The sequence below is a fragment of the Microtus ochrogaster genome, linkage group LG3 (assembly GCF_000317375.1).
Source record: "Microtus ochrogaster isolate Prairie Vole_2 linkage group LG3, MicOch1.0, whole genome shotgun sequence".
Taxonomy (NCBI): Eukaryota; Metazoa; Chordata; class Mammalia; order Rodentia; family Cricetidae; genus Microtus; species Microtus ochrogaster.
This window is the reverse complement of record NC_022029.1, coordinates 46599250-46627159: the sequence shown is the minus strand read 5'-3', so window position 1 is coordinate 46627159 and position 27910 is coordinate 46599250. Positions and strand designations below refer to the sequence as shown.

The 27910-nt window shown below is 51.8% G+C and overlaps 1 protein-coding gene across 6 annotated transcripts in view; it reads right to left on the bottom strand.

The window, feature by feature from the left end:
* Window positions 1–221: 221 nt before the first annotated feature.
* Window positions 222–27910, bottom strand: part of Dnmt3a (DNA methyltransferase 3 alpha) — a 137214-nt gene continuing 109525 nt past the window's right edge. For all 6 annotated transcript variants that reach the window (XM_026785965.1, XM_026785968.1, XM_026785969.1 and 3 more), the window contains 17 exons: window positions 16707–16922; window positions 16285–16443; window positions 15680–15787; window positions 15317–15473; window positions 14908–15057; window positions 14746–14790; window positions 13435–13514; window positions 12920–13032; window positions 12583–12766; window positions 12279–12363; window positions 10932–11077; window positions 10217–10307; window positions 9894–10042; window positions 8733–8818; window positions 7836–7905; window positions 6558–6676; window positions 222–5882 (listed from right to left, as the gene is read on the bottom strand). In XM_026785965.1, coding sequence (XP_026641766.1) covers window positions 5741–5882; window positions 6558–6676; window positions 7836–7905; window positions 8733–8818; window positions 9894–10042; window positions 10217–10307; window positions 10932–11077; window positions 12279–12363; window positions 12583–12766; window positions 12920–13032; window positions 13435–13514; window positions 14746–14790; window positions 14908–15057; window positions 15317–15473; window positions 15680–15787; window positions 16285–16443; window positions 16707–16922 — 2100 coding nt within the window. In that variant the 3' untranslated portion in view covers window positions 222–5740. The remainder of the gene's footprint in view (window positions 5883–6557; window positions 6677–7835; window positions 7906–8732; window positions 8819–9893; window positions 10043–10216; window positions 10308–10931; window positions 11078–12278; window positions 12364–12582; window positions 12767–12919; window positions 13033–13434; window positions 13515–14745; window positions 14791–14907; window positions 15058–15316; window positions 15474–15679; window positions 15788–16284; window positions 16444–16706; window positions 16923–27910) is intronic.

The following is a 27910-nucleotide window of genomic DNA, read 5'->3' as shown; positions in this document are numbered from 1 at the left end:
GGGGGGGGGAGCAGACGCAGGACAAAAGGACATTATGACGGTGCTTTTTTTTTCCGTTTTTCTTTTTGCACAAAAACAGTCCATTTATTCAAGTGTTCTCCAGCACAAGTACATTAGAAAGGAGCTTTATTATATTCTTCTGGGCACAAAAAAAATGTGATGGAAGCGGAACTTGTCAGACTTTCTACATCTGCTGTACGCATTGACCTTTTTAATATTTCATCAACAGCTATGTCACAAGCATCACGTACACAGAGATACAAGGGGACGCCAGGTGGTGCAGCAGGCTGTGTGCGGCCCCCACGCCTTTCCTGGCTGTCCCAGAACCAGACTGTGAAATGTACATTATTATTGTCAATAAATAGAGAAGCAACCCTAACAAAAAAAATACAGTGGTAGGAGGATGCTGGGACCAGAAAAAAACAAACAAACAACAATAAAAAAAATAAGAAAAGAGAGAGAGGAAGAGGAACCAAAAAGAAAGAGGGCCAAGGGAGGGAAAATTCTGGAAGGTCCTGCACTTAGCTGCGTGGAATGTGGAGTAAAAGCGCTCTGCCACCGGGGTCAAAGCGAAATCGCCTGTAACAGTAAACGTTATTACCAAATCAGCTACGGAGTTTATTTTGCAGTATGAATACATGATTTCCCACGAGAGAGCACCCGCTACTTCGATGCCTCAGCTAAAACACGTGAAATCGCTCACTTAGTTTTCAAGTACAAAGTTAAAATGCCTTTTTAATAATAATATATCAGAGTAAAATAATAGTCTCTTTTAAACTCCACTACAAGAAAACAAAACAAAACATCATTGTCCAGACAGCAGACTTAATTTAACAATATATATTTTTAATAAAATGTGTTTAGCACCTTGTTGAGTCACCTCCTCCCCTCTGCATATTCTAAAGAATTTCAGCTTTTATTTGTTGTTTTTTCTATAGAATTCTAGGGCTGGGCAATCAAATTAGTCTGTAAAATGGGACCAGGTGAGACTTTAGACCACTGCTCATGTCCTCAGGTTCAGGGGTGGGGCCGCTTTAGGAGGACCATTCTATGAGCCCGCAGATGAGCTCCACCCAATAGGGGAGCCAGTTACTGGAGTTTCTGGGGTCCCCTAGAGAAGCTGCCAAGTCCCCCACCAGCTAAGGGCCTTCCATATTTCTCCCTCTGGGTCTACCTCTTGGTCTCCAGTGCCTGGGGCTAGAGCCTTTTAGCCAGGTCTTGGAAGCCTGCATACAAGATCCCTATTTTCCAAAGACCTCAGCTCTCTTACAATGACCCTCACTGACTGACCCTTTCCTAGCGGTCCCCTGACCTGGCACTGTTGCTCTAACTCAACCTCATCACTCAGCAACACCACCTTTGCCGTGTAGTGGGGTGAGAGGCTTCAGCTGTTCTTTGCCATGCGGGGCAACTCGGCGCCCCCACCTCATCACAAGCATGGCGAACAGTCAAGTGCCAAACTCAGATCTAAACATGGGGCGGTTTAGAAGCTCAGCTGGGCTGTTCACACAGCCCGGGGCCAGGGCTCCTACAGCGATAGTTCTTGAAGACAGTGTAGTCCTGCACCCATCTAAACAGAGCTGGGAATTCACTTTCCTCTGGACACACTGAGTAGTAAGAAATATAGAAACCAACAATCTGTAGTTTTCCTATAAGCACATTCTTTCAAAGTGACTCAGCTTAACTCCCCCCAACTCCTAAACCAGAGGCTTTATCCTGGACACAGCACGTGATGACTGGAACTGAGCATCCCCGGAAGAGAGATGCTATCAGGGCTGGCAGGCCCTTCCAATGTCTGCTTGCCCTACTACCTACCACTCCTGAATCCACATTCGCAGTTTACCAACAGCCACAGGGATACTTACTTGCAATCTCTCTATCTGCTGCCACACCCAGCCCTGCTGCCAAAATGAAGAGGTCCAGGCTCTTTAGGGGACCCTTTGCTTTCTAATAGGGTATCCGACCCCAGAGATACAGCCTACTGCAGGTTCCCAGGCTTACTGGGTCCTGTGGGGAGGAATTAGCACCAGCTTGGACCCCGCTGGCATGTGTGCCTCCACAGGAGGCCTTGGTTCCGTGACCCTGGCGCTAGCACCGGCAACCTCCCCTGGGCAAGGGCCACAGATCTTTGGCACGAGGCTTCACATGGCACCTGCAGAAGGGAGGCTGTCACTCAGTCCCTAGCACCTTAGTTTCCAGGGAAAACAAGCTTTCTCTTTGGAAAGGAGACCCCACAGGGAACCCCACTGGGGATCCTCCCAGGACCTGGCTCTAGCCTCAGCCAGCCACAGTGAGCTCCTGTCTGTACAGCACAACTTCCCATAACCCCACCTCAGTGCCCACAGCAACCTAGCAGCTTTCCTCTGAACGGGATTCCAGAAGCCCCACTTGGAACAGAGGTGGATGAAGGGAATCACAGCTGTGCCAAGGTGGCACATTCCCAAAGACTAGGGAGGGGATGGTCAGCGCCTGACTCTACTGGTGCCTCCACGCTACTGTGAGACCAAGCCCACACAATGGGCTGGGAGGAAAGCTCGTAAACCAGAGGCCCCATGAGGGATCCACTCTAGGGAACTTGTCACGTCAGGATTGGGCACCCACCTGGAAGCCTCAACTCAGTTCCTCGGGGATGCCACATCCTTCGCCATGGAGGCCTCACTCTAAGCCCAAGGACGGGGAGCACTATGGGGAGCACTACGCCTGGCTGAGCTGGCGCTGGGAAAGGCTCGCTTCTTCACATAAGCAGTGGGCAGAAGTGGAAGAGGAAGGCCCTTGAAGACACTCCTGCCTGTAAGAGCTGGGAAGACATTGGCATTCGCTATAGGGGGAGGGAACACCCCGGACTGTCTAAGGCAGCCCTCCTCCCCTCCAAGCCCTCCTGCACGGTGCTGGTGGACTCCAGGTCAGAATGGAGCCCTGCTGGAGCAAGGGAGGACGCCACGTCACATTCAGCACAGGGACTTCCAGGGGACAAGCATTCCCCTCGTGGATGCTGCGGCCACAGTCTCTACCTGCTGTAGCAGGGAGAACTAGCTGTAGTCTTAAGTCTCTCCAGAGAAAATGAGCAGAGGCAGGCAGGATCACACAGCCCAAGGTGTGACGAGCCACCAGCTGGGCTTACTCCTGAGCAGCCAAAGCCTTTGTTTGGTTTTATTACTAATTACTAATTTGCTTTATTCCAAAGGTGAAGTTCCCTGTCCCATTTTTATTTTTATTTTTTTTCTTTTCCCAATGGAAGCCCAGTGACCAAGATAGATTTCAATTTGACTCTGGTTGGGGAGAATAGGTAGGGGGAGTTGAGGGCTGACTTGACTGGTGCCTAGAGTTGCAGGTCAGTAACCACAGGCTGCTAACAGAAGAATCTTTGACATCACCAGGGGCAAAAGGTATAGAACACAGACCTGCTAGAGGAAGCACCTGCTTGGACCAAACCTCCTCCTTTTCCTGACTTCAGCACCTAGCAACTTCGAGTCTTATCTGTCATCAGGGCAACAGAAGTGTGAGAGCTGCATGGGCTGACTCCAGTGTCCTGATCCTGGGGAGAAGTGTGCCAGGAGCCCCTGGTGTGCGTCCAGACAGAAACAGGTTCCTGTGCATGTGTTAGACTGACTGACTGGTGTGGGGCTGTCTGTGGGAGGGACCCAGGCTCAACACAGAGCCCACTCCCCCCAACCCCCACTGCGTATACTTCTTATACATGACCCTATCTATGTATTTATATGGGGCCTATCATAGGCCCCATCTTTCTAGGGATGCGGTCTCGGGACCATGTGCTTGACAGCACACCTCCCAGGCCCTGCTGGTCCCAGGAGGTGCTGTCCCCCCTCCCATTATAAAATATATATCTCTATATGCCACATATCTACACTCCATCCATCCAGGCAAGCTCTGCCCATTGGGCCCTCACCTTGGGGCCAACAAACACCTTCCCTTCCCACTGCCAACACCAAGCTGCCTGCCCTGGGTAGGAGCGGAACACAGTGCGAGCAGGTGGGCCCCAGGTGGCACCGACTCAAGGCGAGAGCCCAGCTGTCAGACCAAACACTAGAAAAGAAACACACGCCATCCCAACCACACACACTAGGAGAGAGGCTGCCCTGGCCTCCCTCCGGCCCTGACACACCGGACTTACGAGGAGGGGAAGAAGAATAAGAAGAGAAGAGTGACTGGCCCGGAGGGTGGGCCTCAGAACGCCCTGGCCACCTAGCTTGTTGCTGTACTGCCCAGTGGCCCACCTGGCCCGAGGGGTGAGAGCCAGGGCACCAGAGCCACTGGGCCTTAGAAGCACCTGCCACCCCCACCCCCCTGCACCTTGGTTTGAAACCTAAAGGGAAGGGTGTTGGGTTTCTGTTTTCTCAAAGAAAACCTGAAAACAAACAATTATAACCAGAACCGTAAGAATAATTATAATAAAGGTGTCATCAGCCTTCCAAGTACGAAACTGCAGTCTGTAGAGATGACCAAAAACATCACATTCCAGGACCAGAGCTGCCTTGTGCAGAAGGGATGGTGGGGGCCTCATAAAAGAACACACAAAAGGCAACTTAGACGAAAGCACCAGCACGTTTTGTATGTTTTTTTATTTGCTCCAGGTGGGGTTAATAGCAGACTGCTTTCCCTCACCCTGGGTATTTCTGAGCCCACGAGGAGCCTTCCATGTGGCTGACAAATTCAAAATCGCGGGGAAAGTTTTCTCACACCATCTTACCAAGGCAGTCCTTTTAGATTATATTCAAAGGTTATTGCACGAGTCTGGATAAACTCCACACTCAGCTTCCCCAGGTTCTGACCACCTCAGCTTGACCCTGTTTTGGGCAGGGAGAGGCTGGGCGTGGGGGGCGGATATGGAGCTGCCTCCCTCCCCGATCCTGGGCTGACCCCTCTGCACAGAAGGCCGGGTGGAAGCTGATGTCTTTACTCATCCCGCTGTTGTGAAAGCACCGTTATGAAGTCGGGTTGTACAGTAGTTATCAGTACCTTTTATATATATATCTCAGAGCTACCGTATATATATAAACTGTAAACAAGAGGTAACAGCGGCTTCTAGAAACTGGTTTTCTTCAAGGTTCCCTGTGTGGTAGGCACCTGAAATACTGTAGAAAAGTGTCTGGTGTGGTGTTCTCAGCGCCCTGCGGCAAGCTGGGTTCTGTTTTGCATGACCAGGAATGGTGCTGTTGAGACTGCTCAGGGGCTGGGAGGGGACTCTGCCTCCCGAGGGTCTCTATTCTGTTCCTGTTTGTGCTCCTATCTGCAGGCTAGAGACAACCAAAGATATATAGAAAAAAAAAAACAAAAAAAATATATAAATTTTTATAGAATTTTCCTCTCTCCCTTTCCTGTCCAAGGTATTACTACTTTCCGTTGTTACTGATTTTGCTGCAATAACCCTCGTTTCAGTCACAGCAAGAAACAAAAACCCAAACGAACAGAAAACCCCTCTGAAAAAGAGTAGAAAACAAAAGGTTTACCTCCTAGGAAAAGGAGGGGAAGAAGGGGAGGGCCTATTTTGATTTTTAAATAGGACTGAAGATTAACATTGAAAACTCAGGAGATGATGTCCAACCCTTTCACAAGGCCAAGCCCTCCGGCATTTCCTCCTCTGTGGTTTGTTTTAAATTCCTTTTTCTCTTCTGGGTGCTGATACTTCTCTCCATCCTCTCGTTCTTGGTGTTTTATTGTGTTTTGTTTTTTGTTTGTTTAACTTTGTTATCATCACTACTGCAGTTTGCCCCCACGTCCCTTACACACAAGCAAAATATTCCTTCAGTGGAGCAAAGAGGTGGCGGATGACCGGCACGCTCCACGATCGGCCCAGCAGTCTCTGCCTCGCCAAGCGGCTCATGTTGGAGACATCTGTGTAGTGGACAGGGAAGCCAAACACCCTGTGGGAGGAAGGCAGAAAGTGCTGAGTGAGTGTGGGTGCCAGGGCACTTAGCTCACTCTGCATTCCTGATGTAGGCTGACCTCTCCTTCAGCTGCATGTCAGGCACTCTGTGGAGTTAAAGACAGGTAATATAATCCTGGCTTTGATGTTCACATTCACCCACACCTCTGGAATACCTCTTGGACATGCTCTACAGATTCCCTGCACATGAGAGCTGGACGGGTGCACACAGTCAATACACTCAGATTAACCCCAAATGCCCCTTCTGGGAAGAGAGGGGCCCTCCGAGTAGGACTCTGACTTGTTGAGTTCCAGGGGTGCCTGTTGCTCAGGGTGTCTGTGCGAAGTGATCTTTTTGTTTGGCCAAGCCCTCCCAGCTGTGGTCCATAAGCATCGACACTGGCCTTCAAAACACATCCAAAATACCCACAATGCAAGTCCAGGAGGGCATGGACTGGGTTGCAGGGCTCCAATGTGCTCTTTGGATGATTTTAAGACCACTCTGAATAAGAACGAGTCAGGAAATATGCAGGTCCTCCCCAGGAGCCTGGCATGCTGGGAAACGTTTGTTAAAATCCACTTACAAAATCTGGGGGAAACAAGAATGTGGCAGCCAAGACAGAGCCTTCCTTCAAAGCAGCCCTGGCCAGACACAAGCACCCAGTACAGCTACCTTTCCATCTCAGTGCACCAGAGGATGTCTTCTTTCTCATTCATGAAGACGGGGAAATGCTGGTCTTTGCCCTGCTTTATGGAGTTTGACCTGGTGGTAATGGTCCTCACTTTGCTGAACTAGAAGACGAAGAGGAAGAGGAATGAGCATCACTCACTGATAACTGACTGGCTGGCTGGTCCAGTCCATTCAGGTCACTGAGTATAAGCCTCCTTCCTGGTCCCTGTCTCCCTTCCCACTCTGAGGTCACTTGGGCATTCCTGGTAATAGCTAATCAGCCTAGAGGCAGCAGCTGTGACTACCTCACTCCTCAATCTCCAAAACACTGGCTCTCTTGGGAGTATCAGTGACTCAGCAGTCTAAAGGCACACGGTGGAGACCACCAGTCCGGACTGCGAGACTGCACGGGCCACAGGAGAAACTCCTCCAGAGAGAAATTACATTATAGGAGGTTGCTCTCCATGCTGCAGGCTTTGATGTCCCATCAACACAAGAACAAAACAGAAATTGATCTTTTCTTTTTAAGCGGAAGAACAATTTTATTAGAGCTTATAAGAAAAACTCCAGGAGAGGCAAAGCTGCAACTTTCAGCAGCTGCCTGGAAGAGAGAAGGGAAAAATGCCATGCCGTTCAAGCAAGCGTGTAGATCAGACACATGGTGGACAAGCAGCCGTGTGTTGAGGAGGGCGGCATTAGAGACCGAGTGAGGAAGCCCAAAGAATCCAGAAAAAAAAAGGGCACTCTTAAGTTCTAGTCAGGATTTAAAAAAAGAAAGGGGGAGGTAGAAAAGTTGCCCATGTCTGGGTCGGAAGGGGGCAGACCCAGCCAAGCCTCATAGAGACTGATCTAGGTAGTAGGGAGACACCCAACCTAAAAAGCTCAGGGCTGGAGAGGCGGCTCAGGGACTAAGGAGCAAGGGCTACTTTGCCAGAGGACCTAGATCCGATTCCTAGCACCTACATGGAGGCTCACAGTTTTCCACTCTGCTCCCAGGGGCTGTGACATCCTTTTCTGGCTTCTGAGTGTGCACATGTCGTGGTGCAGAGGACACGCCGGCAAACGTCCATATACATACACTAACCAAGTACACCCAGAACCCTGCTAGAGACCCTTCAGTGGAGGTGGGATTAAGGGTCAGCAGGCTTAGCCCATTCCCTGGCCAACTGGCTATATGACCCCACACCATCCCAAGAGGACAGGTGGTGCACGGCTCTGCCACGCACCACCTGATCTTGCCATCAGCTACCGCCCCCCATTGTCCTGGGTGCTGAGGCTGACCTTGGCTATTCTGCCGTGTTCCAGACACTCCTGCAGCTCCAGCTTATCATTCACAGTGGATGCCAATGGCCTAGGAAGCAAGAGGCACCATGGCAGCGCAGAGCAAGGAAAGCCCTATCCAGGTGCCAACCCCCAGCAGCCATGGGACTCAGGGCAAGGTCTGGAGCCCTCCACCCCAAATAGACACACAGCATAACCCCCTATATCCATGCCTGTTCACAGGCAACCACACAAGCCTCAATCCTTGTGGGCACATAAATTTAAAACCCATTACTCCTGCCTTTACCACAAAGCAAGCTGTATCTTGATTTGTGGTTACTATTTCATGGGTGGGTATGGTGGCTGGAGGTGACTGGAATATAAACCTTAGAGGCACACTTTACGACTCAGTTTCTCCAGAAAAGTCCAGTGCTAAGGAGGTAGAGGTCCAAGAGTTACAAATCTGAGGCTAATCCAAGCTATGTGGGACAAAAATTTTGTTACAAAATGTAAAATGCTGTGTTGCTGTGTTGTATTTCAGGGGCAGCCTGGGAGAGGAAAGGCCTTCCCTAGGCTAAGAATTAGCTGGGTGCAATGACACAGTCTATCAAGATGGGGAAGAAGCAAGGCTTCCTGAGTCTGAGGCCCGACTAGATGACATAGTGAGACCCTGTCCCAGACACCAGGGCTGGGGTCGTAGCTCAAAGTTACAGCACTTGCTTACTGTGTGCAACAAAGACTAAGTCTCACCTGCAATATCCACTTTCTCAAGAAAGTGTTTAAATACACACACGAACAACAGAGCAGCAGCCGCTCAGCAGAGGCAGTTCAGGCTGGACCCTCAGCGTTCCCCCCTCCTTGGGCTTCCTGCCTGTAGCCACTCTTCTCATACCCCCCATGCCAGGAGCGCTCACCAACCTGTTCATACCAGGAAGGTTACCCCAGAAGTAACGGGCTCTGTGTGCAGCAGACACTTCTTTGGCGTCAATCATCACAGGGTTGGACTGTAAAACAGGAGATGGTTTCAAATGAGCAAAGAAGGAATTAACTGCTGGGTAACCGGACTGGCCGTGGCCTTATGCCCGAGGCACTTCTGTCTCAGGAAGCCGACACTGGGACAGTATGAAGGCCCAACGAAAAGCCAGAATAAACCTAAATACATCCCACATGTGCTTGCTAGAACATTCTAGACAGACCAGCACAATCCAAATGAACTCTCTGTAATGACAACAGCCACTGTGTCTCCTGTGTGTGCTTCACATGAGGCTCACTCTTGTTAGGATAGCCACAAGGCTGTGGGCCCCATCAGACCACTCAGGAGCTCAGGAGAGCAGGCTCTGATACGCCTGTGCTTACTGCGCCCGAGATACTGAGCCAGAGATAAAGATAACGGGAGCAGGGGCCAACAGCCCACCCCAAGAATGCGCCGGAAGCCGGGCGGTGGTGGCGCACGCCTTTAATCCCAGCACTCGGGAGGCAGAGGCAGGCGGATCTCTGTGAGTTCGAGACCAGCCTGGTCTACAAGAGCTAGTTCCAGGACAGGCTCCAAAACCACAGAGAAACCCTGTCTCGAAAAACCAAAAAAAAAAAAAAAAATGCTCTGGGTAGCAGCACCACCCACCCCATGTATGGCTTGTACTTGGCTCAGTGCTAAACTGGGGTTCACATCACAGGAAATGAAAGCAGAGATGAGCCACAATTTCATCTCAGGTGCAGGGTGCCAGGGAGTGAGCATGGGCCATTCTGGTCAGGAAAACAAAACAAAACAAAACAAAACAAAAAAAAAAACGAAACCTGAACATGAGTTCTCTATAGAACCCAAGTCTCAGGAGTCTGGCCCCAGCCTACTCTTTTGACCTGAAGCCTACTACCATGCCACCTCTTGAAGTACGAAAGACCACTCTTTCTACGAGGACTGCTAGCATTGCTGCCTCTCTCCATGGGAGTCTTCCTCAAGCTGCCCATTGCAGACATAAGCCACCGGTCCCCAGCTGCACCATGCAGACAAGTCAGGAATGAAGCAGCGCTTCACGGCAGAAGCCATTAGTGAGCTGGCCAAACCAAGGTTGCTGGCTATACCTCGAGAAATCGTGAGATGTCCCTCTTGTCACTAACGCCCATGGCCACCACATTCTCAAAGAGCCAGAAGAAGGGGCGGTCATCTCCCTCCTTGGGCCGCGCATCATGCAGGAGGCGGTAGAACTCAAAGAAGAGCCGGCCAGTACCCTCTGAGAGGTTGGAAGAAAGAGAAAGCCATCAGCTGGGGCTGTTTGCATAAGACAGTGGTGAGGCTTGGGCATGGGGACAGTGAGGGAAAGGGGTCACTGGAGGAGGTGCCAAGGCAGAAATGTCCAAAGTGGAGAAGTACCAGCGCAAAAAGCAGGAGCCAAGCAGATACCTACCATAAAGTCCCTTCCGGGCAGGGTTGACGATGGAGAGGTCATTGCAGGGACTACCCCCAATCACGAGATCAAATGGACCCCACTCCTGGATCTAGAAGGACAAAGGTAATGTGACGGGCCAGCTGTTGAAAAGTTCTGTGAGTCTAACAGTCATTGAGACTTGACTTCTTGGTGAGCAAACAGACCCAGCAAGAGCCCAGGAGGTGTCAAGCAGAAAAAAAAAAAAAAACAACAACAACAAAAAAAAACTCAGTCTTTCCCAAGGTGGGGGAGGAATTGCCAGAGTCACGTGAATGGCCCCCTGGAGTTGCAGAGATCTATACAAGGGCACCAGGCTCTAAGAGGAAGACTGGCAGCACTCCCTTAACCCCCAGGAATGGGAGACTGGTAAAAGAATTTGCTAGAAGCACCTAGATGACAGCCTCTCCTCTTTCCAGTCCAGAACACATTACCCCCAAAAGCCCTGAAGCCAGAGAACAGCAAACTCTCCATTTTACACAGGCTGGGGGCTGAACCAGGGCTTCAAGGCCTCTGGACAAGGGTTCTATATAATTCTACCTCTGGCCCCCAAATTCCATTTCTAATCTGCTCATCACCCTCACAAGCCACAAAAGTAAAATGGAAGGGCGGGAGGAGACATGACAGACTGAGGTGAAGGTGGTGACATCCCAGCTGAGGCACTGGGGGAAAAGAGACATCCCGCAAACAGACATACATGCTTCTGTGTGACGCTGCGGACGTCCCCGACGTACATGATCTTTCCCTGGTGCCGCACCATGCCCACCGTGATGGAGTCCTCACACACCTCTGAGGCAATGTAGCGGTCCACTTGGATGCCCAGGTCTTTTAGCACCAGGAGCCCTGTACCAGCCAGCATAGAGCAAGGACTATCACCCAGAGCCCTCAACCTGATACCTGGTCTTAAAGACTTGTCTTGCCAACTGCACATGGGGCCACGTGTAGGCGTGAGTTTCACCTTGCCCACATAAAGCTCCCTGATATCTTTTTCCCAATCAAAGCAGATAAGCACAGACAAGCAATACAGCTGTGCTTCAGTTCTGCCTATAAGAAAGGTAGCTAAAGCCAGGAGACTAACCAACACAGAAGGTGGTTTTAGATCCAGAGGGAACAGCTATTTCTTCAGAGGCCTTCTCTCAGTTTCCATGACCTCACTGTGGTGCTAACTTAATACCTATTACTTCCTGTTGAAATTCTATGCCATCACATGACACGATGGAACAGCACTTGCTCTAAGAAGGTTTCACCATTGGCCCAGCTCCCCAACAGCCCCCTAGAACCACTTCTCAACCTCAGTTGATTTTCCCCATCTTGGATTGCAAATGTCAGAGTCCCTTCATTTATCATATATACAGTGTTCTGCCTGCATGTACATCTGTAGGCCAGAAGAGGGCACCAGATCTCATTACAGATGGTTGTGAGCCACCATGTGGGTGCTGGGAATTGAACTCAGGACCTCTGGAAGAGCAGACCTCTTAACCTCTGAGCCTTCTCTCTAGCCCTAGTTTTTCCTTAACTAGCTAAGGTGACTTCTTTACCAGACTCCCCATCAGTGCTGCCTACCCAGGGAGGGGCACAAAAAAGTGAGGGACAATGGCACCATTTCTATGCTCCCAATAGGTCTTCTCAGGGAGCTTCTACAGTTTTAGGTGTAACATGATACTGTTTTAATTTTTTAGACAAGGCCTCACTATGTCACCTCAGCTGGCTAGAACTTGCTATATAGACCAAACTGGCCTCAAACTCAGAGATCCATTTGCCTCTGCCTCCTGAGGGCTGAGATTAAAGGTGTGAACACCATGCCCAGCCTTAACAAGCAATAATAATCATCCTGCTATTGTTTGATTTTTGAAACACAACCCAGGGCGGCCTTGAACTAGCCGTGTAGTCTATGGATGAAATCCTGACCCTCTTGTCTCTGTCCAAACACTGGAATAATGGATGCACTATTATTCCCAGTTCTTAAGTCATTTAGCTTTATCAGATACACAAACATACTACTCTACTCTCCACAGGCCAGTCCCTCAGAACCCATGCCACTCACCTGTAGCAATTCCATCAAACAGAGATAGCACCCGGATGGGCTTCCTCTTTTCAGCTGGGACAGGTGGGTAAACCTTCGGAGGGTCCTAAGTGGTGAATGCCATTAGTCAGGTCCATGCCTGGGTCTGCCCCAGCTTCCCGTCCTGTACTGGCCCCTCAGTTGAGAACTATAGGCCTCCTAGATTGATCTGTACAACTTCATGCACCTCTCGCTATCTTCTGCAAGCCATCCAGGCCCCACAGCCCACTGAATTGCTCTCCGAGCAGCCTCAGGAAGGTGCGGTCGCAGCCTGGGCAGTACTCACAAATTCCTGGTCATGGTTATTGGCAAAGAACATCTGGAGCCGTGACGGCCAGTCTTCCCGCCTCCGCAGCAGGCCGTAGGTGCCCTTGTGCCCACACATATAACAGTTCCAGGGGTCTTCCTTGATGGCTGCCTGGGCGGCTCCCGGCCCCACCAACAGATCCACACACTCCACACAAAAGCACCTGGAAGAGAGAGGGCGGAGTCTCAGACCCAATCTAAAGTGTAGGGGTAGGCAGGAGTGCTGGCTGGGGCAGCGGGCACTGGTGCAAACATGGGTGGCAGGTGAGCAGTGAGGACCCAGCCTGGGGCTCTGTGGGCGGGGCCCGAGGGCTCACCTACAGCAGTTGTTGTTCCCACACATGAGCACCTCGCGCCCCCCACAGCAGATGGTGCAATAGGACTGGTACCCGTCGTCGTCGTACTGGTATGCGCACTCCAAGAAGCAGTTCTAGGGGGAATGTGAAGGGTCAGACGCACCAGGGCAGGGGTGGGGCAGCAGAACCAAAGGAAAACAGGCTCTGACCCTGAAAGCAAGGTGGAGAAGGGAACCGCCCACCCACACTTCCACGCTGCAGCCTGCTGCTGCAGGGGCTCCCAAGGGTATGCAACTCACCTCTCAGTCAGCCTGCCTCTCTGCCACCCACCCTTCACCCATTGCTGTAAGTCCCACTCCTGCCCACGTGGGGCAACACTCCAGCGTGCAAGGATCTTTCCTGATGTAAACCAGAACAAGCCTCAGTCTTTGGAGCCTAAGTGCACTGTGGGTTCTGCATCACATTCAGTCGGGTGCTGGGTCCCAACGCCGAGTGACAGCAAGGAGGTCACCTCTTTAGGAGGGTTGTGTCCCTACCTTGCAGTTCTGGCACATGCCACCAATGAAGAGTGGGTGCTCCAGGGTGACATTGAGACTTCCACATGAGATACAAATGTCTGTAAGATAACAGGATGCCATGAGCAGCCACCCAGCCACCCAGCCATCCCTGGAGTTCCTGTCCACAGGGGGCTAGAGTCCAGCTAATACAACATCCACCAAAGCGCTGCCACAACAGCCAACACCGGTAGCTCACAGCCATAACCTTGGCGCTTGAGAGGCTGAGAAAAATCTACTATCAGTCTGGACTACAAAGTGAGTTCAAGACAAGCCTGAGGGACAAGAGACAAAGGCAAAACCAGCAAAGGTCTGCGGAGACAGACGGTTCAAGGAAATATGAGGGTCCAAGTTCAGACCCTCTGCACCCATATTAAAAAGTCAGGCACAGTGCACCAACTGGACTCTGAGTCATGGGGCAGACAAAGAAAGGAACATGTCCAGTGTCAAGTCCAGTGGGAGTCATGGGGCAAGCTGGGGGTAAACGTAACTGTATATGCACACGAAATTTTCAAAGTTAAAAAAAGGAAAAAAGCCAGGCATAGCACTGTATGCATGTAATCCCACTGTGGGGAGAAGCCAGGCATAGCAGTGTTATGCATGTAATCCCACTGTGGGGAGGGAGAAGGTGGGGACACTGGCCATCCAGCTCAGATGAAATTTCACAGCTCCTGGTTCACTGAGACCCTGTCTCATGAGATAGAGCGCAGTTGAGGAGAACACCTGACATCAGCCTGGGCCCTCCACAAACACACACATAACACATACATGCATGTGTGCTCATTCACAGAATAGCCTGCATATTTTCACTGAATGGTAGCAGTTGGTCCCTAATCTCAGAAGCTCATTCATCTCTTTCGGCTAAACCACCACCCAGGAATAGGACAACTCAGGGACAAAACCCATTCATGAGAACATGGTGTGGGTCAAAGTTGCCCTGCAGGGCTTCCTCGGGCAGTCCTCCTGTCCTGTCCCGTTCCTAATGACACGAGACCACTGGATTAGGGGAGGTGGATACTGGCTAAAAAGGTAAAGAATGAAAATGGCAAGGTTGACTTCAGTCAAGGTCAACCAAGGCCACAAGGACCACCCTTCTCTGAATCCATTGGGGGTATTCCCAAATCTTAAAGAACAGGAGCATCAGTTGGATGGAGACGGTGGGTTTTGCAGATAGGTCCCTGTTCTCACAATACTCCAACCTTCCCAAGAACCCATGCCAATGCCACTCCACAACTATGGCCACACTGACTGTGAGGAGCAAACCACCCACCCTCCAGGCCAGGCCACACTTACCCTCGATGTTTCTGCACTTCTGCCGCACCTCATACACTAGCCGCTCTGCAGAGGACAAAAGCCTACCTTAGGAGGATGCCCAGACGGCTCAGGACGGACACCCACCCAGGTGATGTCCAACCCTCGGGACTCTCAATTCCCTCTCCAGAGTCCGGCTCCTACCTCTTGTGCGTTCATCAATGATCTCCTTGACCTTAGGCTTCTCTGTTGTGCTCTTTCTGGGCTTCTTGGCTGGTGGGGGTGGTGCATACGCAGCTGCCTCAGGCTCAACCCACATGTCTGTGTAAACTTCCTTGTATGGATTCTTTTCCTCTGCACCAAGAAGACAGGTGACCAACTAGTTACAGGCTGATCCTGTAAGTGGTACCCACAGCGGGGCACCACACTGCCCCAGATGCTTCCTTCCCGCTCCAGTTCTGGGGTTCTGGTGAGTCAAAGGATGACAGGGTACTCTGGAAAGGCAGAGTAGCACCCCTTGGGGTGACAGGAGCCTGGGATGCAATTTCTATCTGCCTCACTGTGGGGTCTCTGTAGCTCTCCAGGTCCAGAATGCACAGAACAGACCACTTACCTTCTGGTGGCTCTAGGCCCTTGGGACCAGAGGGCTGGAAGCCCCCAAGGGCCCACTCAATCATCTGCTTGTTCTGCACCTCCACGGCCTTGCCAGAGTCATTTTCATCACTGTCATGGCAAGCTGGAAACAGCTTCCCAGCACGGCTGCTGGCCACCTAGCAGGGAAAAGCAGGGACAGGTTAGATGACAAGTAAAACCCAACTCAGAGCAGCAAAGACAGGCAGTGAGCAGGAGAACTGCCAGGAAGGGGAGTGGAGATCCCCGCCCAACGGCCTCAGTCCCAGTGAAGCAGGCTCCAACTTCCAGGAGTCCTGGGAGCCCCACGAGCTAAGCTCCCCGGAGCTGCTGGGGAAACGCTCACCTGGAGGACTTCGTAGATGGCTTTGCGGTACATGGGCTGCTTATTGTAGGTGGCCTGGTGGAACGCACTGCAGAAGGAGCTCAGTGGCATGAGCTTCTCCACGCACACCTAGGGACAAAGCCACCCTCAGTTTGTTCCTCCTATGAGACATGGTTTTATCCTACAACTGCACAGCCTGGAACTCTCTGTGTAGGTCGGGGTGGTCTTGAACTTGTGATCCTCCAGCTTCAGCAGAATTACCATATCCAGATGTTCCCTATACAGTTAAGCCATGTACCTAGTAACTGCTAACCAAGAGAACACTAGAGAGTCACTGGGCCCTTGGGGGACCAGAGGCATTGACAAAAGTGACAAACAGGAACAGAGGAGCTCAGAGCAAGAGTGGGAAAATACTGAAGGGCCCCTGGCAAAGGACAGGCCAGCAACCTTTCTGCTCAGTTCAATGACCACTATGGCTTCTTCCACTGAACCCATACAGAAGGGCAAATACAGTATATTTTTAATGCCCTTATTCTAGAATATTCTGCACCGAGCAGAATCTAGGCCACAGAACCAAGCCCTCTTATTCTCTCTCCCACCTCCTGACCACCAAGAGCCCAACTCACCACTGAGAACTTGCCGTCTCCGAACCACATGACCCAGCGAGTGCCTTCAGCGGCTCGGCTCCGGCCTGTCATCCACCAAGACACAATCCGGCCTGGCCACCAGGAGAAGCCCCGAAGTTTCCCCCACACCAGCTCTCCAATGCCAAAACCCCGGCCATCCTAGAGCACCAAGGAGCAAAAGTCATTTAAACAGCAGTCACAAGTCCCAGTCACCCTGAAACCTCCCAGAGCACAACCCCAGTCCTGGGCATGAGGGAAGGGGAGAAAGCCCAGTGGGAATGTAGAGGTGAGGTCAGTCAGTATCCCCATGAAGCCCTGCAAGCAGCCAGGAGACAGACAGCATGAGGAAAGAGGAAGGAGCAGCTGTCAGTGACAAGACCCCAGGAGCGAGCGGCAAGGCCACCGAGAGGCCACCTGCTCACCTCATACTCAGGCTCATCGTCAGCTGCTTTGGTGGCATTCTTGTCCCCAGCATCAGCCCCCACTGGCTCAGGGGTGGTGGCCACAGTAGGGGATGCAGGGTCAGTGGGCTGCTGCACGGCAGGAGGGCTGGCCTCCTCCACCTTCTGAGGCTCCCCAGAGGCCTGGTTTTCTTCTACAGCATTCATCACTGCAATCACCTTGGCTTTCTTCTCAGCCTGGAGAAATGGGGACAGGAAGTCACCTTGACCTCTCCAGGAACGAGCAAGGCTCTGTGACACTCAGGGACTCTTCAACCCTCCATCAGTGATCTGGAGATAGCAGCTCTTCCCATCAGCCGAAGCAGCTAAAGTAAACAGCTGCTGAAGCTGGAAGGCCTACTCAGCTCTTCCTCCTGCTTCCAGGAAAGCACCACCTTCGCCATGTGTCTACCCTTTGGCTTTTTTTGACACAGGATCTCACGCAGCCCAGGCTGACCTCAAACATGGTTGTAGCTGAGGATGATCCTGAACTCTTGATCCTCCTGCCCTACCTCTTAAATTCTAGGGTTAAAGGTTTATACCAGAAGGGCTAGCATCTCAAATGGTATTTGAGCATCACTGTTCAGGGAAGGATCTTAAGCTTCCCAACTGAGAATGTGAGCTTTGCATTTTCCTTTCGGTCTTTTTGGCAATCAAATCCTTCCTGCCTAGTTTCCAGACCACAACTGTGTGCTATCTCTTAGAGTACATCCATTGGACGGTGGTGGTACACGCCTTTAATCCCAGCACTCAGGAGGCAGAGACAGGTGGATCTCTGAGTTCGAGGCCAGCTTGGTCTACAAGAGCTAGTTCCAGGACAGGCTCCAAAGCTACACAGAGAAACCCTGTCTCTAAAAATAAAAATAAAAAAATTAAAAAAAAAAAAAAAGAGTACATGCCCTGGATCTTCTCAGACAATGTAACAGACAGAACACTGCAAATGCCTGTCCCTATGCAGATGCCACTTAGGTTCACTCATTACACGGCCAGCAGACTGTGTGCTGCTACAGGTAGGTACGCCTTCTGGTCATTGATGCGTGTCTCATTCAACTCTTTGCTGAGCACACTGATCAGGAGCTGTCTGCCATGTGGCCAACAAACCAGCCGCTCTCATTTATTCTCCCACAGAACAGTCCACACCCTTCCCCACACTTGACCCTCAACCAATTCCTTCCCATAATCTGTTCAAAACCAGGCACGCTGGGCATGTACCTTTAATACACACCCAGCACTTAAGAAGGCAGAGGCAGGTGGATCTCTGTGAATTTAAGGCCAGCCTGGTCTATACAGTAAGCTCCAGGATGGCCAGAGCTGAACATAATAGACAGACTTGTCTCAAATAAATAACCAAACAACAAACAAACCACTGCTCAAGACCTCTAGGAAGTGCAGGCTCGATGCCAAGTTCTGGGGACCAATCAGCTCACCTCCATCAGTAAACCTTGAGCACCCATCTTCAAAATTCAAAGCTCTGCACCCATTTTCATCATACCAGCTGGGAACGGACAGAGCAGGGAGAAGGGACCATGGCCTTTCCTGGTTTTGTTTGTTGCTGTTGTTTTTGAGACAGAGTTCCTCTGTGTAGCCTTGGCTGTTCTGGAACTCACTCTGTAGACCAGGTTGGCCTCGTCTCACAGCTCTTGCTGGGATCAAAAGTGTGCACCAGCATGCCCGGCCCAACCTTTTCAAAATCTGTGCCAAGAACTGAACCTGAAGCCTGTGTACTCTACCAAGCCCCACCCCCATTTTCTGCACATAGCTTTCCCCACAAAAGGTGGAGCTATGGCAGCTAACTCTCAAGATTAAAAGAAAAGGGGGACTAGCTAAGCAGGTGAAGGTCCTTGAATTGAACTTGGGCCTCAGGCCTCACTTGGCAGGAGGACGAACTCCAGCCAGCTGCCCCCTCCTCCCCACTGTCATACCATGAGGCTGGGAGGAAGCACACTTGAGTAAATGTAATTTTTTAAAAGATCGGAAAACTTAGAACCTTATCAGGTGTAGTATGCACAGCTATAGTCTGAGCACAAGCAGGAGAACTGTTCATTGGGAGGCCAGCCTGGACTACTTTGAAATTGCTCTTTAAAAAAACAAACAAACAAAAAAAAACAAACAAAAAAAAAAACAAAAAAACACCTATGAGCTAGGAGTGCCTATGTGCTCTGCCATCCCGTCGGCACGGCAACTCATTACCAGCCGAGTGTCCCAGCCTTTTCTTAGTTGTTCCAACCTAAATACTCAAACTCAAGGTTTCTGGTCACTTTTCTTGACCCATGAAGAGTCTGAATCAGTATGTATCAAAGATTCCAAGGATGCTCCAAAGGCCTGTCACCTCACAAGCACAAAAGCAAAGCTGCTCACGGGGTCACCTTTGAGGTGAGCGATCTAGTAACATTTTATTCCAATCTTCATGTTTTTGCCTCAGGGCAACAACCCTTTTCTTTCGGTGATCCCTAAAACAGAAGGTGAAATTGAGTGTTTTCTCTTGGTTCAACAAATCCCAGGTGGACAGATACAGCCGCGAAGACCAGCTCTAGGCCAGGGAAGAATGCAGGGCAATTGCTCAACTTTCCCCAGCCTCACCCTCCCCTGGCCAGCTGCTTTCCCCTTCCTGCCATCAATTAGGCACCGCCTCCCCCAAAGGCAACCAACTTGGGCCCTCAGGCAAGTCCTTTCTCTCGGAAGCTATCTCCTCAGCTGGAATCACTACCAGCAAATTACACACAAAGATATACACACCCCTGCCCAGATGTTGTCTCTTTCTTCCTACCATGTTTTCTAGAACTTCTGACAGCCAAGACAGACCCTGCCTTAGGTGGCTGCCTCCGATGACCCAAAGACCTGGTGTGCAGGCCCTGCGAGGTTCCTCAGCCAGCATGAGGCGTGTGGCTTGCAGAGGGAAAGGGTCTGATACCATTTCCACAGCAAGGAGTAGCTGGTAGAAGGCTCCTCCCCAGGCTGCCAAGTCTCTAAGACAGTCCTCCTGCCACCACCCTTATTACCCCCCCCCCCACAGCTCCTTTGTCTTTCTCCTCACCCCCTTCACTACAGTTGGTGAAAATTCTCCCACAACTTCCCCCCGGTTAGTCAGATGCCGCTGCTGATAGCTGCATAGCACCCCCAATCCACCAGCGCTGAACATGTGCCCAGCACAGCTTGGGCTGGCAGAGGAGGAAGGGGGCCTGCCTCCACCAGGACCAGCACAGCAGAGGGGGTTAGCAGCAGGAGGCCAGAGGAAAGGGGAAGAAGGGGCAGCTCGGCTAGTGGGGGAGGGGCTCATTAGAATAGGGAGCCTGGCAGTAGAACCACCCTCCTGCCCACGTTCACTACCCCTACCCCCCAAGCAGACAATAGGAAAGGGAAGGGTTAACTAGGGGCTCTAGCATTTGGTCTCTAAGCCACGAGACTGAGCAGGGTCCAAGCGGGACAACACCATCCCCCAATACCCATGACTCAAGAAAGCTGCTCGGCCTAGGGGTCCTCCGGCCCAGGAAAGCTGCTGGTAACCCGGCTGCCTACAGCTCCCTTGTCCAGTCCCGCCTCCTCAGGCAGCTGTACCGGCTCCACCTCCCTCTGAGACTCCCATTCCAAAGGTCAGAGGTCTAACTGCCTCTTGCCCCAAGCCCATGCGGCTTTGGGCTATCTCAGTATCATAAGACACCAGGCTACTCTTCTCGAACTTGAGGGTTAGCACTACTCCTTGCCATCACCCGCCACTTCTTTCTGGATGCCGGCCTAGTGATACAGGAATACTGGGGTGTACCGTGGGAGGAAACTGTCCCTCTCCAGAGTCCTAGAGTTGGTAGGGCCTTGAAACCAACATGGTACCGCAAGAAGGCACACGGGTCATCAAGGAACTGCCAGGCACCCATCTGCCAACAGCTACAGCCCAGGCTGCTTCCAACCCAACTCTTTCCAGCTTTCAGTAGGGCCGTCTGCGCCCAGCTTGCAGTTACCACTACCAGGACTGATCTTCCAGTCCCCTGTGCGTGCCCGGTGACAAATGAGGCCAGTGAAGAGTGGGGCCTTGAAGCTCCTAAACACAAAAGTGAGTGGGACGACCTCACCCGGAGCTCAGGTGGGCCAAGGGAGGCTGACTTGACTCTTTGCCATACTGAGGGCTGCGGGGACCCTCCCACCGGCCCTGCCACCTCCCCGCCCCCGGTATCCCCAGGGCTCCGTCCAGGAACCTACCCATAAGGCCAGGTGCAGCCCCTCTGCGGTCCGGCTCAGGTGTGAGCCGCGGCCCGAAGCTCGGTAAATAGCTGCCCGTCTGGGGGGAGGGGCAGGGGGCGCTGGGGCTGGGGGCGGAGGGGGCCAGAGGGAGGGGGAGGGGGCGCTGGGGGGGAGGGAGGGAACATTTTCTTTGTCTAGAACTCCAGGTCACGTGGGCCCCGCTGGAGTTCCTGGTTGGTTACGCGCGGGCCGGGGGAGGGGGCCGGCCTCCTACGCTGGCGCTGGGCCAGCCCCTCACCCCGGCCCGAGGGGCGCAGGGGGCCTGAGGGCGAGGCTGGCCAGTCCGTTCCCAGGGCCCCGCCCCGCCTGCCAGCTCCTGCGGGCTGCCTGCCCTGCCCCCTCCCCCCAACTCTGGGGATGGGGGGTATAGAGAAGGATGGGGGCCCTGGGGGAGGCGGGCAGTGTGCGGGCTGCGAGAAGCCCAGAGCAGCCGCGGTGGGACAAGAAGCACAGACTTCAGACAACTTGAGAGTGCCGCGAGAAAGTTGTAGAAAGTGAGTTTCACAGAAGCACGAGCAAAGTAAAAAAAAAAAAAAAAAAAGAGAGAGAGAGGGAGAGAGCGCGCACGAACAAGTTTACAGATTAGAGATGAAGCCTGGAGTTTAACGATCGCAGTTTAGGGAAAGTCAGGATATAGACGCTGGTGAACAGAAGGTGTCACACACAGGTTGGGGCGCCCCAGAAAAAGAAATGCTGTGGGACACAGTCCCCCCTCTCAGTTTACGCTACAGGGGAACACGGCCTTCACTCCCAAGAGGACACTTAAAAACCTGTGCGGTTGAAGTACGCCTGTAATCCTACCACTTGGGAGACAGCAAGATCAGGAGTTCAAGGTCATCCTTGACTAACACAAGCTCAAGACCAGCCCGAACGCTATGAAACCCTGTCTCAACAATTACGGCACGGAGACATACACACGCACGCACGTGCGTGTGATAGCTCCAGGAACCACCAGGTGCAGTCTAGGCCATTTCAAGTCACTCGAAGCAAAGTCACAGAACCCTAAGGCAGACATTCCCAGCCTCCATTAGGAGCACTGAAGCATCAGGTACAGGGAGGGACACTTGTTCCTGCTCTCAGGAAGTTGATCCATTCCACTAGACTTGGGGAGATGGAGGGTGTCACTGAAAGCAAACCCGTGTCAATAACCAAAACCACCAAGCAGGTGGCAGAAGATGGCATCAGATGAAGGGTGTGGGTGACAGATGAGGCAAACGAGATCAGAAGTGGACCAGGAATTGGAGGGGGGCAGCAAGAAGGATAAGATAAGTCAGATGGTAGGAAAGAAGAAGCTCTGCCAGCCTCTCCCAGTTCCGACGCTAGGAAAGGAGGAGGCTGCAGTGGGAACAGGTCAAGCCTGTGAACGGATGTATTCTGTACCATGGCAGATGTTCGAGAAAAACAAAGATTAGCCAGGATTCAGTCTGCAAGGTGAATGCTCCCAGCAGGAGACTGCTGTGTGGCCAGTACACTTGTGCAAAGATCCGGACTTAAGTTCTGATTCCACAACCACAACCTCGACACAAACCACTTAACCCCAAGAAGTCTGTTTGTCTCATGATGACATCTGCCCTCTGAAGGCCTTGGAAAACGAACACCCTGAAGACAATGAGCTAACTCCCTAGGCGCCTGCTCACAGCCTGCAAGCTGGCACATACCAGCTGGAACAGGGATGGGTATAATGAGGCGAGGGGATGAACTATGAGGGAGACCCCCTCCATCTCACCCGGGGCTCTACTCACCCTTTCGGAGACCCCCAGAGCAAGTGAGCAACTGAATGGGCTTTCTCCATGTGCAACTTTGTGGGGGCAGGGCCAAGCCTGCAGTGCACACTATAATCCCAGCATTTAGGAAGCAGAGAGATTGGAAGATCACTTCAAGTTTGAGGCCAGCCTGGGCTAGAGTGAGACTTTGTCTCAAAAAAAAAAAAAAAAAAAAAAAAAGGAGTAAGGAATTTTTTCCCTAGTGAGACCCCCTAAAAAAACAACAAAATTTTCATTTGAAAATGGTTATAAATTGAAGGTAGCTTCTGAGAGTGAGACTTTGTCTCAAAAAAAAAAAAAAAAAAAAAAAAAAACCTTAGGAGTACAACAAACTTCCCCAACAAGAAAAGAAGGAGCCATCCTCCTGCCTCAGAAAACTCTCGAGGTTCTCTGCTGCCTAGGATATGTTATTTGGGCCAGCTCTCCAGGCCGCCCAAGCTGTGAAGACAAGCCATGAGCTTGGGGTTGGGGTCTAGCTCCACGGTAGACCACACGCTCAAACCATGGTTTCGTCCCAAGCACACCCCCTCACCCCCTCCCAAGGAAGGAAGTCCTGAATTGACTCCTTTTGCTGCCCTCTGACCTTTAAGACTTGCTTGTTGCAACCTCCTCAGGCACAATAACACCGCAGACCTCTCAAAAAGTTCTTGCTTGTCAGCTTGGCTGCTCTTTTCAGATGCAAACCATTCTGGCTTCTCACTCCTTTTGTAGCCAAGGCTAGCCTTGAGCTCATCTCCCTCCAGGTGTGCAGCACACACCTGGCTTTCAGATATTCTTCACATCTCACCGGTCTACAGAGCACGGCTGACAACCTTAAATTCTACCCTATAGTGTGCTGCAACTTCTTCAGACAGACACCTTTCCGTGCAGCCAGGATGCCTGGCCTCAGAACTGAACTGAACCATTCTTGGTCCACATACAAAGCAGATTTTCTTTGACTTCTCAAAGTAAGGGAGTTCCTTGTGAGGTCTTTTGACTCAGATGAAGCTAATCAACTTAAAATAGCAGCATCAGGCAAGACAAGCCATGTTCTTGAAACTGCTTTAAGACTATGCTCCTAGACAGAAGATGTGATGGATGTCAAGAGCCTGGAGGATGCCATGGGGGGGGGGGGGTCTGCCACAGTCCAGCAGAGAAGGTGGCCTCAAAACAGCGCCATGTTCTGTCTTGACTCAAGCCACCAGAGCTGATAAAGCACCTCTTAAAAGACATCTGACTCTCAACCCTCATCCTGTATTCATCGGGCAAACTTCATTTTAATTACATTTTCCAGTGGTACTCATTCCAATAAACCGCCAGCAAACATGGGGACAGGTGTCATGCTCCGAGTGAAGCATGTCCCACTGTGCATGGCTGTCCAGGGTCACTGGAGCACAAGGTAAGAACTGTGTAAACTTGGTTTCCCAGCTATACAGAAATAAGATGAAGCTGGGAGGTGGTGGCGCACGCCTTTAATCCCAGCACTCAGGAGGCACAGACGTGGGGATCTCTGTGAGTTCGAAGCCAGTCTAGTCTACAGAGTGAGTTCCAGGACAGTTTGGGCTATACTGAGAAACTCTGTCTCGAAAAACAGAAACAAGATGAGTCTCCAGGCCAGATCACCAAGTGGAGAGCAGTACTGTGTGGGGGTCAGTAGTAACAGTCACACCTGTTTGAAAAGCCGTGGCCCCCAGTACTGTGCCTGCAGCATGCAATGCCCCAGGGAAGGAGGGATTGTTGCTGCCTTCACGTACAGGACAGGAGCCACCTACGGCTCCTATAAAGCCACATAGAGGAAATCACTACATCTTTTCTTCTGTACAGCTAACTGCACTGATCCCAGACAGGGAGACCTTCCTAGAGCAAAGGCTATGAGGTCAGGATGGATGTCAGCTGTGAACTTGCCCTTCAGTGCACAGAAGCCTCAGTGTGAAGCAACCAACACTCCAAATGACATCCAATGCCCCCACAACTCCAGAGGTCCCCCTAATAACAACACATAGCTCCACATTCTGCTCTTTCTTCCCACAGCACCCTTCCCGTTCAACTTCCACCAGGTGAACCCTACTAGCCTTGCCTTCTAAGCCAGTTCTCTCCCCCTACCAACAAAGCTCCTCTAACTCTGGGCTGTCTAGGGAAGCAGCTCTAGCTGTATGTAGCAGGTTAAATTAATCACAATTAAATGAAAATTAAATCACAGGTCCTCGGCTGCAGTAGCCACATTCTACTACACACCCAAGAGCCACTATTTTGGGTGCGCGGCACAGAATGCAAACAATCCCATTTTCACAGAAAGTTCTGGATAGGGCTGCCCTGAGCTCCTCCTCCTTACCTCCCCTACTGTTCCTTATCTTCCCTCCTTTCCTGCACCCTGCCATTCCACTGTAAAATCTCCTAAAGAGGACTGGACTCATCTCCATGGGATTACAGCTCCCTAGAGGGCAGACATGGGATCTTCCTCGGCTTCCTGTGGAAACTATGGACAGAACACCTCGCTAACAACGGCAGAATAACTTGTGTCGGCCAAACTGAATGCAACATTACACAGGAGCCTCATCTACACCCTTCCCCACATTCCAGGCTGCAGGCAGATCCTGTCCATAGCAGACATCCTAATGATTGCCAGGAGGGTCCTGCTTTAGGGCTCTCCAAAGCTGCCAGGAAATGTTCCTTTCCTATCCCCCTGCAACCCATATGGAGGCTGCGAGCAAATGACCAGGACCTGCTGCTGGCAGTGAAGCTAAAAATAGCCTCAGAGCCAACAGCGTGGAGTTAGCAGGACTTGTTGCTAAGGAGACAGCCACAGAGCAAGCAACCAAGCAGGAGAAGGTGTCAGACATTCTCCAGGAGAGCAAAGGCTGGATTGGTGGACTCAAAGTTGACAGGGGCTCAATGCTCCCACCTAGAGATGGTCTGCCTTCTGGCAACTCCTGACTAGTGTTCAAGTGGGGGTAAATATTCCCCCCTGTCCCTCAGTACCTCATCTCCATGGTAACCACCAGGACTGGGGTAAAGTACCAGCCCCTGGAAGGGAGGCCTCTGCCTGGAGCTGGTTGTTATGGCAACATCTCCCCCCTTTCTTGTAATTCTCTCCCTCCTGGCTTCTCCTGAGGGATGAGGGTGGGGGTCAAGACTTAGCTTAACCACCAGGACCAGAAGCTTCCCAACAAGACTAAGCAGCCAGCAGCTCGAGGCTCCTGGAAGCCCAGGAAGGTCAGTGGGTCACAGCAAGGGGCAGTGCATCCTCTCCCTTGGTCCTTCACAGGTGACCCTGCCAGAGAGGCCCACAGAGGGAGATTTTAAAACACATATGTCTAGGCCCTGCTGACGTGGATCAGCAGGCATGGATGGGGGCCAGGACTCTTAAAACCACCGTAGGCAATTCTAACATCAGACAAGTGGGGAGACCTCAGAAAGCTCAGACTGTGGGATACAAGTGAGGAACTGGGTCCGTAAGAGAACTGAGCCCACCAGAAGGGTCAGAGCCACCAGGTGAGAAGGACATGACCTAGAAAGGGGGGGCACTCCCTCACCTCAATGCAGGTGTCCCAGGAGGAACACCACACTTTTTGGGCCTTTCCCTTCAACCACTGTCTGACTAGGTCCTGAGTTGAAATCAAAGCAATGGACAATCTGTTCCCTGTGGCAGACAGCAGAGGGTGGGGGGCTGGGAAGCCTGCTTCCCACAGCTCAGGCAGATGATTCAGACTAAAAGAGAAATCCATCCTCAAAAGTAAGGCAAAAGAGTCACCATGGCAACCATGGGTGCCAGTCTGATTGATTTTACATTGCCTGCCCAAACCCGGGGCTCTGCAACAGAACCTTGTCCCCAGCTCAGAAGTATTTGGTCTAACGCCACACACCCTACCCTCATTGACCAGATCCATTTCCTGGAGTCAACTGTGAGCCTGCCAGAAACACACCTACACCGGGACCGGGATCGTTGAGCCTGGAGCACCTGCAATAGCCTGGCAGGGGGAGGAGCTCTGAGGAGGGGCGAGAAGGTGGAAGAGATGAGCTGCCATGCTTCTGCTACTCACAGCCTAATTGTGTGCCCAGGACCCACCACACATAAACCACAGCCGCCATGCAGGACAGCATGCAATTAGACAGTAAATTATGTGGTAGTGATCTTCCTACATGTGCTGAGGGAAGTCAGAGGCTGCCAGAACCAAAGGCAGGAAGATTCTGAGGCTGCGTCCCAGGAATAGACATAACCTCTACGAGTTAGGGCAGGGTGCGCAGATCTGGAGGTCACCTGCAATGGCACTGTCTTCCTGGGAGTACAGCGAGGGCAGATGTGAGATGCACAGGGTCAGCTGTATACATTTCTACTTTGAGAAGTGGCCTGGAATTCCACTTCTGTCTACACCTGAGGACCAGGGCAAGAGGCGCGCGCTGGAGAGACTGCAGGGGCCGGGGAAGGCTGTGCTGCACAGATTCAGACCTCCCTTCCCCTAGCCAGAGAAAATCAATGGGAGGTGTGTGGGGTCTGAGACTGGGCAGGGTGTTGACAGCAATGACAGGATCCTAAGTGACCACCTAGCTTCTCTAGCCAGTCTAATGGGACTGCGGGACATCATCTGCTCGACGTAGACGGGATCAAAGGAAGCCCAAGAGACTGACACTTAGGCAGAAAGACTCAGAGGGCAAGTTTGCTCAAGTGATGGATGTTGTCGCCCTGGAGAAACCTGAATCCCCAGAGGTGCTAATCACATTCAAGCAAGGAGAGTGGGCCAAGAGGAAACACATACACCACCCTTTCCCCACCCTTCCTCCTGGATCCAGGGGTCAGAGAAAGGCTCAGAGGACCACCATTCTGATTCAGGCACGCAGACCTGAGTTTCAGGGTCCAAAGACGATGGGAGGAGCCCAAGCAGACTAGCTCGGCTACGGCTGGAAACAACAGGATGGCCTCCATTTCCATCCGAAAGAGAACATTTAAATCAAAGCCTTCAGTCCTTTCCGGACTTCCTACCCCCAGGGTTTGGAAAGTGAGAGCCGCAACCCCAGTGGAACCTTCCAATCACCTGAACTGTCACTCAATTCCCCCCCCCCCCATGTGATTAATCCGCCCCAGGCAGTGAAGTCTAAACAAACAGCTCCACGTGACCCTAGTGCCAGGGATGCAGCGTGGGGGCTCTGGGCTAAGTTTAGGTCGGTTCCTATCAGAGGCCGAGTGCTTTTCAAACTTCTCCCGGGGGGGTGGGG